Below are 13,641 nucleotides of genomic sequence, written 5' to 3' on the forward strand. Positions count from 1 at the left end.
GATGTTCATTTTGAAAATTATAGTCCCCATTAGAGTCCAAAAGGAGCATAAAGCACGGTACGCATTACTGAGATTAACAGCCTAGCCAGTCCTGCAGAGTGAGTTATTGTAGCACCAAATTCCCTCAGTGTGTTTCCTCATAGGAAGTGTTGTCTTGCTGAGCTACAGTGGGGAAAAAGAAAAACACAAAAGGCAGTTATAAAGTAAAAAGACTGAAATGCTAGAAGACGACTGCTGAATTTGATTAATTTAGCTTGAAAATGTCTAATTTTCAATTTTCAAGAAGAAAGAAGCAGAAGAGCTGATTAGAAGTTACTGGCTGGATTTGTGGTCACACCTTGCAGATCGCATTTACACCCGGCAAAGATCCCATGTTGTCATTTCATTTTTTTCTACAACACATTCTAATTTTAGTGCTTGTGTATACATCTTGAATTTTCCTCCACGGGACATGCAGATATAAATCCCATACAAATTTCAGGCGTAAACGGAGTCCGTGTCTTAAGCTGGCTTGCGTGTGTGTTCTGTTAAGTCATCTGAATACCAAGCAGACTCCATCAAGTTGACCTCCTGTGTGCAACTGTGCCCGCGTGCGCATGTGTGCGTGAACTATTCCCACGCTGTGCAGGACAAGCTAAAGCTGCTGATCAATAGTGTGACTTATATTAGGTCTGCATGTGTGTTTAAGCATTAAAGAGGGATTCTGCTGCTTCCTCCTCACTTTATCACTCTGCTGTGCAGCCGGAACATTCTTCAAAATGGCTTTTCCTCCCTCTGTGCCGCCTTGTATACGCATGAAAGCCTCAGATAGCTGGCCTCCATGTGGAGTACAATAGAGGTGGAATCAGCGAAAGTAGAAGAAATCCATTTTTCATTTGTAAGGTGTTCAGTGAGTGCACAATGCAGTGGCTGCCATTTAAAGGACTGAAGGTAGTTTGCATTTTGCTGCATCATGCCTCGACTGGCCCCCTGAAGGAGTTTATCTAACCGCTGCAGCACCTTGTTGATGTGCAATCAAGCCTTACTTTATTTTTTTTATTATGCATCTAGTCTCTTTTTTTAAATTTTTTTTAAGCGCATCTCTTGGCTGTGCTTCCGCCATCAGCCCTGCTGGAGCTGAATTTAAATCAATATGGCCACAGGGGGAAAAGAGCATATCTTATCCATCTGCTGCACCTCATCAAGCTGCTGTTGGGTATTGCTCTGAGTTAAAATTAGACAAGAGGAGAAGCATCTGTGTGATACTGAAGGGAAAAAAGGGAGGATAATCTGGTGGTGCCACAGAGTCGTGCTCAGAGTGACTTCATATGACATCCTCAAGTGGAAGAAATCCCGGACTTCTTGCTGCTGTCCTCCTCTCTCTCCTCGCCTTCTTTCTTCTGGTGCTGTTCTAAATGGATGTGGAGAAAAACACCATCCATCTCCGACAGAGAGATCAGAGGATCACCCCATAGCACGGGCTTCAAGTCTTCATTAAACTGGGCCCCTCGCGTAAGATGAAAGACGGCCATTTGTTAAGTCAACACACTGTCAGTGGACGTAGGAAATGAGGGAGCGAGATGACAAGGCAGGGAGAATGGGAAAAGAGAAAGTCCTGAAAGGAAGAAAGGGCAGAGACAATTTGAATAGACAGATGTGTGGAAGTGAAAAGAACAGAGAGAAAGAACGATCATGAATCAAATGTGAGCGGTGAAATGTCAGCCTGCTTTTCAAGGTTACATCCCCTCGGCTTTGTCATTTCTGAGAATTCATACTGTCTCCATGCATGACTTTACCCATCACCTGCAGTTCAGTGCCATTTCAGCACCCGTGGCATGAAACCTTATGCCTGTGCTGTGATAATCCACATGCATACTGGTGGAAGGACATATTTGCAACAGCACATCTTGTGCTCCTACCTTGCACGTTGCCCTTTCTTTTCTCCTCATAGGTTATAGGCAAATGAGTGTTTGCACTCTCCATAGGTCTTTCACATGAAAGAGTCAGCAACTGTCAACATACATCAATTCAGTCGGTAGAATATGCGTGTAAAGATGGACTCAATCCATATATATTTATGGCATGGTGAGAGGGCCTACGGTGTAGCGCTCTCTTTCCGTCTCTATCTGAGCTCCTATCACTTTCCCCGGCACTCATCCACGTCTGCAGCCACGTGTGTTGGAGCTTGCTGATGGTACAGCGGTGTGTATGACTGATGAATTATTAACAACGCCGTCAGCTGGATGCACGCATTGCCTAACCTCACACGCACTCAGAATTTAGCATGCATCATCAAATGCATTAGACGTCCCATTTTAGAGCTGCTCGAAATAGAAAAGAGGCGGCAATTTTTATTATTTTTTTCAATCTGGGTTTCATTTACGTGGTTGTGTAACCTAAATTGAAATTTTCTTCCCCCCCCCCCCCCCCCACGCTTTAATTTTTTTCACTCCTGCGCGCTAAACGCTTTTTCTTAATTTGAATACAAAGATTGTGTCCAGGCCTCGGAGGCTTTTCAGACTGCTTTTGCTGCCGCCTCTTTTTATGTTCTGTCTCTTTATGCCAAAACCCCTGACTTCAAAGGTGCTGTTAATCTTTTTTTATTTATTTATTTTTCAACTTTTCATTATGCCAGCTCTGGTGTTTGGAGACTGATAAAAAAAAAAGGTTCAGGGAGGGATGTCCATTCAATTACTTTTATCTGAAATAGAAGCAACACCTATCTGGAAATGTTTCTTTAGTATTCAGGAGACCATGTCGTGTCAGCTGGTAGAACTCTGAGCGCTGTTCACCCACATCAGGTTGTTCAGTGCTGCAGCTAGCGTGAAAAGCTCAGGGTGACAACGGACTCAAAATGTTTTATGAATTGAAAAGTGAGTTGAAGTCTTTCATCTATCAGTCCAGTCAAACAAAGGCAGTCCCATCGCTGGCGTTCATGGTGTTTACTGACATATCTATTCACACAGAGGTTAAATCTGAAAAGGAAAAACATAATAAACACACTTTAACATTTAAGCTGCAGTAGCCCAGCTTGTGAAACAGAAGGTTTTAAACGGATAAAAAAAAGTATAGAAACACACAAACCCAGTGAATAGACTGTATCAATAATAGAGTTGAAGCTGCAGCATTATGCTTCTGCTTTAATCACAGGAAATGGCTACACCAGGCATGTGATAGGTGTGTATGTGCCACAGAGATCAACTCCAGCTGGTACTGCTATTGGGCTTATTACATGATGAGCAGTCTATAAAAAAAAAAACAACCCAAAAAAAACCCCAAACTCATGGATCAAAGCTTAAGGTTACATTCTCGGAGCAGCAGTATTGAGTGGGAATTCAAAATTTAAAATTAGAACCCCATGCACAGGGAGTTTTTGGATCCTGTGCAAGGCTCAGAAACTGAAGGCAAACGACAACAAGGAAAAATTAAAATTTTTTGCTGTCATAGCCAGAGCCCTACATAGAACATGCGCAGCAAGTCTATCCAAGTGTTAGAATTTGCAAATAGTTGGCAAACGTTTACAAAGTAAAATTCTATATGTGTCACTTAAGTAGCTCTTATCAGTAAAAGAAGGAGCCTTAACTTTAATTTCTGTGGCATGCCATAAAAACTGCACGTATGGTATTGCCTGTCAAATCCAGCGAGCTTTTCTAAAGTGTGGTGACTTCTCACCAAATTAAACTTTAAGCTTTTGCTTCTGCTGTAAGTGTGTTACCCAACATTATGGCTTCAATTACCGCTCAATCCAGAGTGCTTATATCAGGATAAAAGGTGTTGTGCACTGAACAATGCAACAATGGGCAACTGATGTCACAAAACAGTAGGCAAAGACAATAAAAAGTGCAGATGTATTTATGTTTTTGCTATGGCAACAGGCAGAAAAGACATCTGCCACCACACAGCTGAAACTGTCATGAACATTAGTTGTATGCATGCTTCAGCTGGCTATTGGCTCTATTTGTTTGCTTGTTGAAATGCATCAGTATAACATATATAATTAAACTGAAAACTAGCTTACCAATAATGTAAATGGGAAAACTCTGATGTTCAATTCTGCAAGAAATCCTGCCTCGCACTTTTGATTCTTCAGTTATTCTTTTGGTGTCAACTGCTCTTTTCATTCATGCTAGATCTGCACATTCTGTGGCTGATATATTGTTATATATTGTTAATTTTTTGTGAGTTTTAAAGTAAACTGACTTCCAATATTTCCCTCTCATCAGCGTCTGCCATGTACAGCATATCAGAAACGGTTGCATTGTCTTTTTTGATGTCTTTGCATGTGCTCTACAGTCGATGTTTGTTTTCATGTCTCAAGTTGCTTTTGGTCCATCAATCCAAAAACTCCTGACTGGATTGTGCTAAAAGCTGGATTAGCTTTGACTGTGCAAATTCAAACATTATGTGTTGTCCTTTCCCCCCCAACAGCCTGTCCAGGGCTTCGACTATGCCAAGAAGCACATGGGTCGAACTGGTGATGAGGCAGTCTCTGTTACCAAGGAGACGCTGGTTTTGGGGCTGCCTGTGCGAGACGCTCCATTGTCGCTGTCACTGGATAAGAAGGTGCACCAGGATGGGACTGCCAATAAGAGGCCTCCGTCTGCTGACATACACAAAGGAGGGTAAGAAAGTTACTGACTCATCTGCTTTAATGTACTGGGAAAACTGACCTTATATAAATGATTTGGATGTTAGCATTATTGTGCTTTATCATTGCATCTGTTTTTTTAGTTTGTTTTTTTTTTAATCATGAAGACAAGTAGCACAAAAATCTTTATTTTGGTGTGATCATTTAGTCAGGTGTTACCTACCAAACCGAAACAGAGACATGCACAGACATATGCTACAATTTGGATAAAACATTAATTATATATCATTATTTTTTTTATGTGGACTGAACTCAAGTTCTAATGGCAAAATCTCAAGTATTAAATGAAAAATGTTCACCCAAATAGACCTCACAGACTTCATTTGTGTTATTTTTGATATATTATTAATTTAAAAAACATATTTGGTGAGGTTTAGACAATAAAATTGATTTGATTAGGGTTAGGTATTGATCATGGTTTGGGTTTAAATGTCTGCTGGCTGGTTGCCAGGGCGACTCGTCCCCACAGAAGAATCTGGAAAACATAAACACACATGAAACTTCAAAAGTCCTGTTGACTCAAATTTACATAAAGAAGTTTTAAGAATACAATTTTTGTCACATAATATTGTGTTACCCATTCAGCTGATATGCATCTACTAGGTATGAATTAGGCTCGATCAGCTGTGATGCAGAGAGGGTAACACACCCTCAGCTGTATTGTCTGTTTTAAAACATTGTTTTATGTCCAACAATAGCAGCAGTTGGCTCAGAGAAATTTGAGCTTGACGGTTTGCTTTTGGGTGTTTAAGCAAAGCATGTCGTTAACACAAAAGTGTAGTCTGACCCATTCACGGACCAAAACCCAGTAGAGGAGGTGTCTTATGTCACACTGCTGCCATCATTGTGCATAATTCATTATAGATGTGGATGTAAAGGAAAGCTCTCCCTTGTTCATACATCACTATACGCTGTGATTGAACACAGGTACAGTGCTGAGATAGCGAGCTGATCCGACATGCTGTTCCCAGCTGGAAGTCTTGTGAAGGGGAAGAACAAAGTTCTCGAGCATCTGTTTCAGTCAGTGAACAAGGCGGTGACAAAACCAGAGCTTTTCAGCAAGTCCAGACATCAGTGCTTGTTTGTGCATCACAGTTAAGCCAGAGAGAAGCCCAGAGTAAGCAGTGCACAGTCTGACAGATTGACATGATTTTAAGATAAGTCCAATGTTAACGAAAGGCTGTTTGTAGACAAAAGAAGGGAAGCTGCTTCTGTTTGCAGCCAAAACAACGGATGGAGTGATGTACTAGGCTGAAGTTGAGAGCGCTGAGTCTAATAGTGGTGTTAGGTGTGTTGCTATACAAATACAGATGATCCCATTTAAGTGTGAATAAATAATTGCTCCAGTAATTTTCAACTGTTAACAGCTTAACACCTATCTGACACATGATGTGACACAAAAGATTTGTGTAAATTAACAGGAAATACATTTAAACGACTGTGCCTTTCATCTACTGATGAGCAAGATCTACTGTAAACAGCGTGGGACGGGGTATCACTGGCAACGACGAGCATTACCTGTTTAAATGACTCATTATGGGGCTGCTGGACCTGTGAAAAAACTAATTGGCCAGTAGACACACCGGTGTGTCTCAAAGTCAGAAATTAATAAACGAGTTTAAAATAAAAAATACAGATAATCCACAAAATCAATATCTCTCTCATTATACTTTATATGTAAGAATATACATAACATGTGTTTAGGAAAGGTGGAGGGCCTGATTATTTCAAGCATCAGACGTTTCATTTCCTGCATTCTTGTCAAATGTTACGCACCATTTTGTACCTTTTCTATGTCAGTTTATGGGGAAATGTGAACATATAATGCAATATAACCCAATAAGGCACTCTAGGATTCCATATGGCTTTCAATATAAAATATTCTCAGCTTCTCATATTTAAAATCATCCCTGCTGAGTCAAAAAAACAAACAGGCTTCATCTTAGTATTTTTTTTCAAAGCTCAAATGTGTTTCAAAGAGATTTTTGATTATCTTCAAATTTAAAATGTTGTGCATAGTTATAACTTGTTACACAAATCAGTGTTTTATGATGATTTTTAGGAGTTTCTACATGTTACTGAGTCTGAAAACTAGAAAGTTTTCATTTGTCTTTGATTTGTCTGGTTATCAGTTTGCCGTCAAGCTCATGGCATCAAAGGGGAATCTGCTGCCTGAGATTTCACCACTGTGTTTGTTTGAGGCGCAAAGATAATTAAGTTTCCTACAAGTACTGAGTGGTGGTATGAATTCATAATTCCTTCAGATATTTCATTAGTAAAAAAAAACAAAACTATCTATCGACACAGACATTCATAAACGCACTTTTTTCTACAGTTTTTCTATCTAACATTCACATGATGCACACACTAGGAGCAATCTGGGGTTCAGTGTATTCCCAAGGATACTTTGGGACTGTTTCCAGCCTGGGATCGGATCGCCAACCGTACAGGTGGTGGGGGTGGAGGTGTCTTACGCACAGCTAGTCTCACTGAAACATACGAATATCATATACATTTCTTTATAGATATCAGAGATGGCTTCGCAGCAGAGGCGAACAATTTTAATTTTTTTATAGTTACTGAGGCTCTTTTTGTGTTGGGATTGGTGTCTACACTGGAGAGAGTACAAACCCAAAGTCATCTGTTTAAGTAACATTTAAATAACATTTTTTGGATGAATAATTTCATTGTCGTTTTAGTGAGCAGAGAGACCGTGTCCTCTCATTAGCAAAAATGGCCAGTACTGGATTTTATACAAACTCTACACTAATGAATGTCACGTCTCTTCTCATATTTTTAAATACGCTGATGACATGAGTCCGATGGCTTCCTGCTGCACTAATGTGGGTTCATTAGGTCGTTCACAGATAATTATCTGCAACTAAATGTCTCCAAAAATACTACTAATATTAAAAAAATAGAATCCGTGCAAGCTTAAGCGCATTTCCTCCAGTCTTCTACACACTGGGGGGTGTATTGCTTAAAGCGTAGTGTCAGGTTTGAAAGATTTGGATCATGTTTCGGCATGTGGCATGAATCATAGACTGATTTCAAAAGTTGGGGAGCAATAAAGTAAAAAAAAAAATGCATCTGTACCCAGTGAAATCAGGAGGAAGTTCACTGTTGATTAAAAAGTTTGTCTCAGAAACTGCAGCTGAAGCCTGTCACTATGATCCACGTCTGTAAAAGAACATGGAAGAAACATTGCAAAAGCATAAGGCCTCAGTCACACAGGCCTAGAGACCAGTTAGTGACCTCCTCACACCTTCTCACAGGTCAGCTCACTGCCCAGCGAAATGATTTGCAAGTTGGGTTCTGCACCAAAAAGCTCCCCGTGAGATCCCTTGCAAATTGCTACAGTCGCCTGTAGTTTGCATGAAAGCTGCAGACTTTTTAGCCTTTTTACTCTTCAAGCTGTAGATAAAACATGAAAAAAGTTCACACAAAATGGAAACGGATAGCATGCGCCTTCACAGTAAAAGTTCTATCTTACTACTTCAAACAATACATTTCAAAAGGTGAAACTTTGTCTTTGAAGGTAAGTGGTAGAAATTGCCAGTTTTGATCGCACTTTTCACAACTACTTGTTGAGTATTTTTTCTGACATTCACCGTTTTCCATATAAACTATGGGGAACAACAGCAACCTGCTAGCATTTGCAAGCATGCTTTTGCTGCATCAACATATCTATACCTCCCCAACCAGTCTGGAAATACACACTATTAATTAGAGATCAGAAATTTGCCATTAGCTCACTGACTGGTCTCCACACCCTAAAAAATGTTTTGAGTGCATGCCTGTTTGACTAACATATGACAGCAGAGGACAAACGTGACCATACAAACACAAAGAATATAATTAAAAACTGGAGAATATGCAAGCTACAGCAATAATCGGATAGAAAAATCACATCAGGACACAAGATAAAACAAAGCAGCCAGAAGAAACCTATCAAAGTCAAACAGGAAACAAACAAAAACCATGTTTAACATGAAGGCGACAAGACTCACAGTAAACATGCCACACAGAAAGCAGACAGACGAGACAGAAGGAACACGGGAAGCGCTGGGCAGACAAAAAGTCAACACCACTAGAATAACAATGAAAACAAGAACCAAAACTCAAAGACGTCACCAAAACCATCACAAGCAAGCCGGAACGAGCCCGTTTTGAAAAGTTGGGCACTATTTTGGATTAAAGCTCTGAAGCTTGGCTCTAGTAAAATGTTATTTCTACATTTTTTTTAAAAGTTGAGCGAAATACTGTGTATTAGATTTATGGTGATTTTGGAAATGTGAGCTCATGGGAAGAGACAAACTGATCAGACACAATCTGCTCTCAGTGAAAAACTAATGAAATCCATGTAATGACCCAAACACACGGCTAAACAGATGGTCATTTGTCCCCACAGCCACTGGGCTACTACTGAGGATTAGACATTTGAGTGTTTGATTGTATTTCTGTGATTTCAAATCAGAATGAATAATGTTAGAAAATGAAAGTTGCATCTATCTGCTGCTAATCTTCATGTTTTATGCAGCTTGTCTTTATTTGGTAATAAATGAAGTCTCTTCCCCATATATTTTCTCTTTTTTTGTTTCTAATCTTCCTTGTTATTGTCCCTGCATGAGCGATGAATGTGATTTGCAAACATCTGCCGGAATCCTGCCATTTAAACACATTTCCCAAAATGTACCAAAAGGTCTTATTCCCGGTAGATTTCACTAGACTTATGACATAATCTGTTCTATGAATAAACACTGAAAAGATTTAGAACAAAATATGAAAACTGTTCTTTTTGTAAACGTTTCCATCCCCAAACATTTCTCTACTACGAGCGACACCCACACCCGCGCCCACAGTCAATTGCGACAGCTTTCCCTTGAGGAAGTTCGGGAGTCATAAATGAGATGCATCATGCCTCCTCTCACATTAATGCAAATGCAGAAATGCACATAAGACAGAGCCTCACATTTATACACCACTAGATGAAAATGAATGGAGGTGGGATTAGTTGTGCTTTGCCTCTCGAGGATGATAAACACATGTATATTTATAACCCTGGCTGTAGCCAAGCGAGAGGCAGCCGTTCTGTGTGACGGTGATGACAGTGTAAAGGACTGGAAGCGCTGGCATAGTTTGATAATCAGCTTTACCAACCGGCACACACATTCTCAAAGAAGGTAACACTATTCACATTATTCTACCACCTGGGTACATACATATCTCACTGTCGAACCGATGCAATGTGGGGTGCAATGGATTTCAAACCCAAACAACAACCAAGAATGCATTTATTGTTGTGCTTTGTGGTCTGTGTGCAGGCAGAACCAGGTGCTGTGCTTTATCATAAAGGAAAAGTTTCCGACTTGCATTAGATGAAAAGTTGCACGATTGTCATTTTCAAATGACTTTGCATTGCTAAGCAGTATACATGTTATTGAAATCACTTTGCACTGCGTTCCAGTTTGGGCTTTTTATTTTGTGCGTGCATTTCAAATTCATTGACGCTGCCCTCGGCCCTAACTGGTTGTGGTATCACAAGTGGGTAGATTTGGGTAGATGATGTTGTTCCCACCCATCACAAAACAGCAGATTGACAGATAGGCATCCATAGATGGTAGTCTATCTTTTAAAATAATTAAGAATTTTTGTTAAATACTAAACAGGCCATGTCAGAGGTTTTTTTTTTTCTTGGCTCTGTATGATGTCTGAGAGTAAATAATAGTATTTGTCTTGTATTTGAATTCAACAGTTCCTTTAATATTATTGTTTGCTGTATATTATAGTTATTTGTGCTAATGAGCAGTGGAACAGGTGCCACATGTTTGTGTTTTAAGAATATATATTTTACTCCTGCAGCTTTGTAATATAACCGTTTGTCTTCAACAGTGACTAAATTGCAGTCAGCTTTTTGTGTGTGATTGCGTCATTGTCTTGACATGAGCAGAGTGATGTGATCATTTTCTGCTTCATTTCAAAATGGTTCTTTGTTTAAACCATAAAAAATTGAAACAATGTGAGAAACAACGGCGGTGATTATTTTACCCGCTGAACATGCTCTGGTGTGAGGAAGGAGGAAGACGCAGTCTGCATGCTAACCATGGGGCAACACTGTAGGATGGGTTCACAGGGGCAGCATTTATTCTGCTCACTTCAGCCTCCAGAGAGCTGCAGTTTGTGAGGCACAAAGAGCGGCACGGAGATGAACGCTAGTCTCCAGTAGTGTGATTATTGATTCAGCTGCTCCTCCCTCTGGCCTTCACAGATTTATGTGGAACACACACTGTATTTCTCCTTCCATCCCAGCGGCTCTTTGCCTGATTCCACATGACTTTTACTTTGACTTGGCCAGTCACCGGACACAGCACTGGCTGCATTGTGTGTGTGTGTGTGTGTGTGTGTGTGTGTGTGTGTGTGTGTGTGTGTGTGTGTGTGTGTGTGTGTGTGTTCACAGTGTTAGCCTCGCCTGTGGTTCTGTAATGTCGGCTCCGGCTGATTTGTGCATCTCACACCACCTGTAGACCGGCCTGTCACGTTGTGTAGCTGCTGTGTCTTACATGCCTCAAGGCTGTGCGCATGTGTGTTTGTGTACCCTGCACGTGTGTGTGCGTATGTGTGTGCTCGGTATATAGATTGAACTGACTAAGTGCTATTTTTGAATTCGTACATGTTTATGCATGAGTTTTTTTCACACACACACACTGGACATAAAGGACATAAAAGTGTTTAATACACTGACTTGATGTTACCTTTTGGGGACAAAAGCAAGTCACTATAATGTAGATCACTATTTGGTTTAAGGTTATGATAAAGCCTGGAGGTTGCTGCTATAACAGGAAATAAATGTCATCAATATAATTTCCTCTGAAGTAAAGGGAAATGACTCTTTGAGTGGGAAATATATGCATGCTGGGCTGTTTTCCATCAAGGTCCCTGGCCGGAAGCCAGGCTATCCCAAAAAATCAGCATGCCATTGTTCTGCTTGTCCTTCACATTTGCCCTGCATTTCTTCATTTCACGTTTTTTTTTTTTTACAAGGTGCATTCAGCACAAGTCTAATCACCATCTCTAAAAGCACAAACACCGTATGACACAGTACAACAGTAAAAGGTGATGTAATTTGTCTAGTTAGCTGCTAACATCACATAGGTCAAGCTACTGTAACTGCTGATTATCAGGTGTGGAAGCTGGCATGAAAATGCCAGGAGTCAGGAGTGTTATTAGTTTAGGTGCACAAGATAAGATAAGAAATAAATCATTTATCATTTAAAAAAAATGCTATGACATTAATTTGACTCTAAATGATCAGGCTTGTATATCTATAATGTTATCTTATTTGCTGATGTGATGTCATATGCCATCAGTCATCCTTTCACTTAATGGCTTATCCGGGCAGCACAGTGGGTTCGAATCCGCCAGCAGGCCGGAGCCTTTCTGTGTGGAATTCATGTCTTCTCCTGGTGTCACATTCCAAAGACATGCATGTTAGGTTCATTAGTTCTTAGTTATCTGTAGATGTGAATGGTTGTCTGTGACAGTCTGGTGTTCTGCCCAGGGAGTATCCTGTAGCTCCAGTCCCCTTTGACCCTGTCAGGAGGGACAATATGAAGCACAAAGAAAAAGTTGGGGACTCAAACTTTTATGACTGACAATTATATAATTTGGTGATGACAAGTGATTAGCTCAAGATGAGACAAAAGTTGAGTCAGTGGTGTTGACAATTGGCAGGTAGCACGATGTGTGACAATGCTAATCTTCACCTTTCAGATCAAGTTGCTGCTGCAGATTTTAATGTTTTAGACATCTCTGTCTTTGTGACTAATGATGTCACTTATAGTTAAACAATGCCACTTGAAAAGTAGCTTAGATTTTACAAAGTTTGTTCACCTTCAGTTCCCGTAGACTATACAGTCCTTACAGCCAAGCTTTTACCTTTTTTCTCTTTTTTTTTTGGCATTTCCAGGACAAATTAAATTGCATATAAACTTCCAAATCTGCTGGTTTACCTACACGATTGTCATAAAATGCGCACACTCACATACAAACACCACACCACATGTTTTTGGCTTGTAAAGCACTTTTGGGTTTTTTTCTTTTTTGTAATGAGCCATTAACATTTTTTTAAATAGTGTGTTGGCAGTAATAACTGTGAGATGATGCCCTGTTTGTGTACACACTCACAACCCTCTTCGCCCCTCCCTTTTCCTCTCTCCCTTCGCCTCCTTTCTGTTGCCATGGCTACTACAGGAGGTTGCCAAGTGATGAGGATGGCTCGGTGTCGAGTAACGGCTCCGGGAAGCTGAACACCAGCAAGAGCTCCTCGGCCCGGAGGACTGCGACTGGCAGCAGCAGCAAGAACGGCAAAGAGGAGCTACACAAGAGGGGCGCCAACGGTGAGGAGGAGGAAGGAAAGAGAGATGAGGAGGGAGGGGGTTAAGAAGGTAGACAAAGAATGAGATGATTCCAGTGAAGGAGGAAGAAGGGAAGGTATTAGGAGAAGGACACATACAAAGACAGATGGATGGATAGATGGAAAAAAATCTGCCTCTCCTTATGTTTGTGCCCATCAGAAAGTCTTTCATTGCTAATAAACAAGTGCAGATCACCAAAAAACTGACCACCCCCCGCCCCTCCACACACACACTCATGCTATGATGTTTTTACCCAAGGATAATTATTGTGAGCTAATGAAGCGCAAACACACTCATGCTTACAATGAGTCAGCCTGCTACAGCATCATGTAACTATCAGGGACGACACATGTACTCATCAGATATTGTCACACGTCCGCTCATATGCAAACTGGGATATTAGATCAGTTAGAAGACACATGAAGCATTCACGTGTTGCTATTTAGGCTGTTTTCAATCGGCTTACCTCATTCCAAATGCTGCATGGAGATAAAAGCGAGTACATATTCCTTAAGCGTTGCATCAACTTACTTTGGAGCAGAACCACAGAGAAAGACAAGGAAGTGGGAGGAAACAGTTCTGACAGCGTAGTGTCACCTT

General features: G+C 40.6%; 1 protein-coding gene across 5 annotated transcripts in view; it reads left to right on the forward strand.

Annotated features, from left to right (window-relative positions):
• Positions 1–13,641, forward strand: part of kiaa1549la (KIAA1549-like a) — a 112,009-nt gene that overhangs the window by 73,186 nt on the left and 25,182 nt on the right. For all 5 annotated transcript variants that reach the window (XM_085280697.1, XM_085280695.1, XM_085280694.1 and 2 more), the window contains 2 exons: positions 4,408–4,601; positions 12,878–13,023. In XM_085280697.1, the coding sequence (XP_085136823.1) occupies positions 4,408–4,601; positions 12,878–13,023 (340 nt within the window). The remainder of the gene's footprint in view (positions 1–4,407; positions 4,602–12,877; positions 13,024–13,641) is intronic.

The sequence above is a fragment of the Mchenga conophoros genome, linkage group LG7 (assembly GCF_057382185.1).
Source record: "Mchenga conophoros isolate Kocher_MC1m ecotype Shallow Benthic linkage group LG7, M_conophoros_male_GT1.1, whole genome shotgun sequence".
Taxonomy (NCBI): domain Eukaryota; kingdom Metazoa; phylum Chordata; class Actinopteri; order Cichliformes; family Cichlidae; genus Mchenga; species Mchenga conophoros.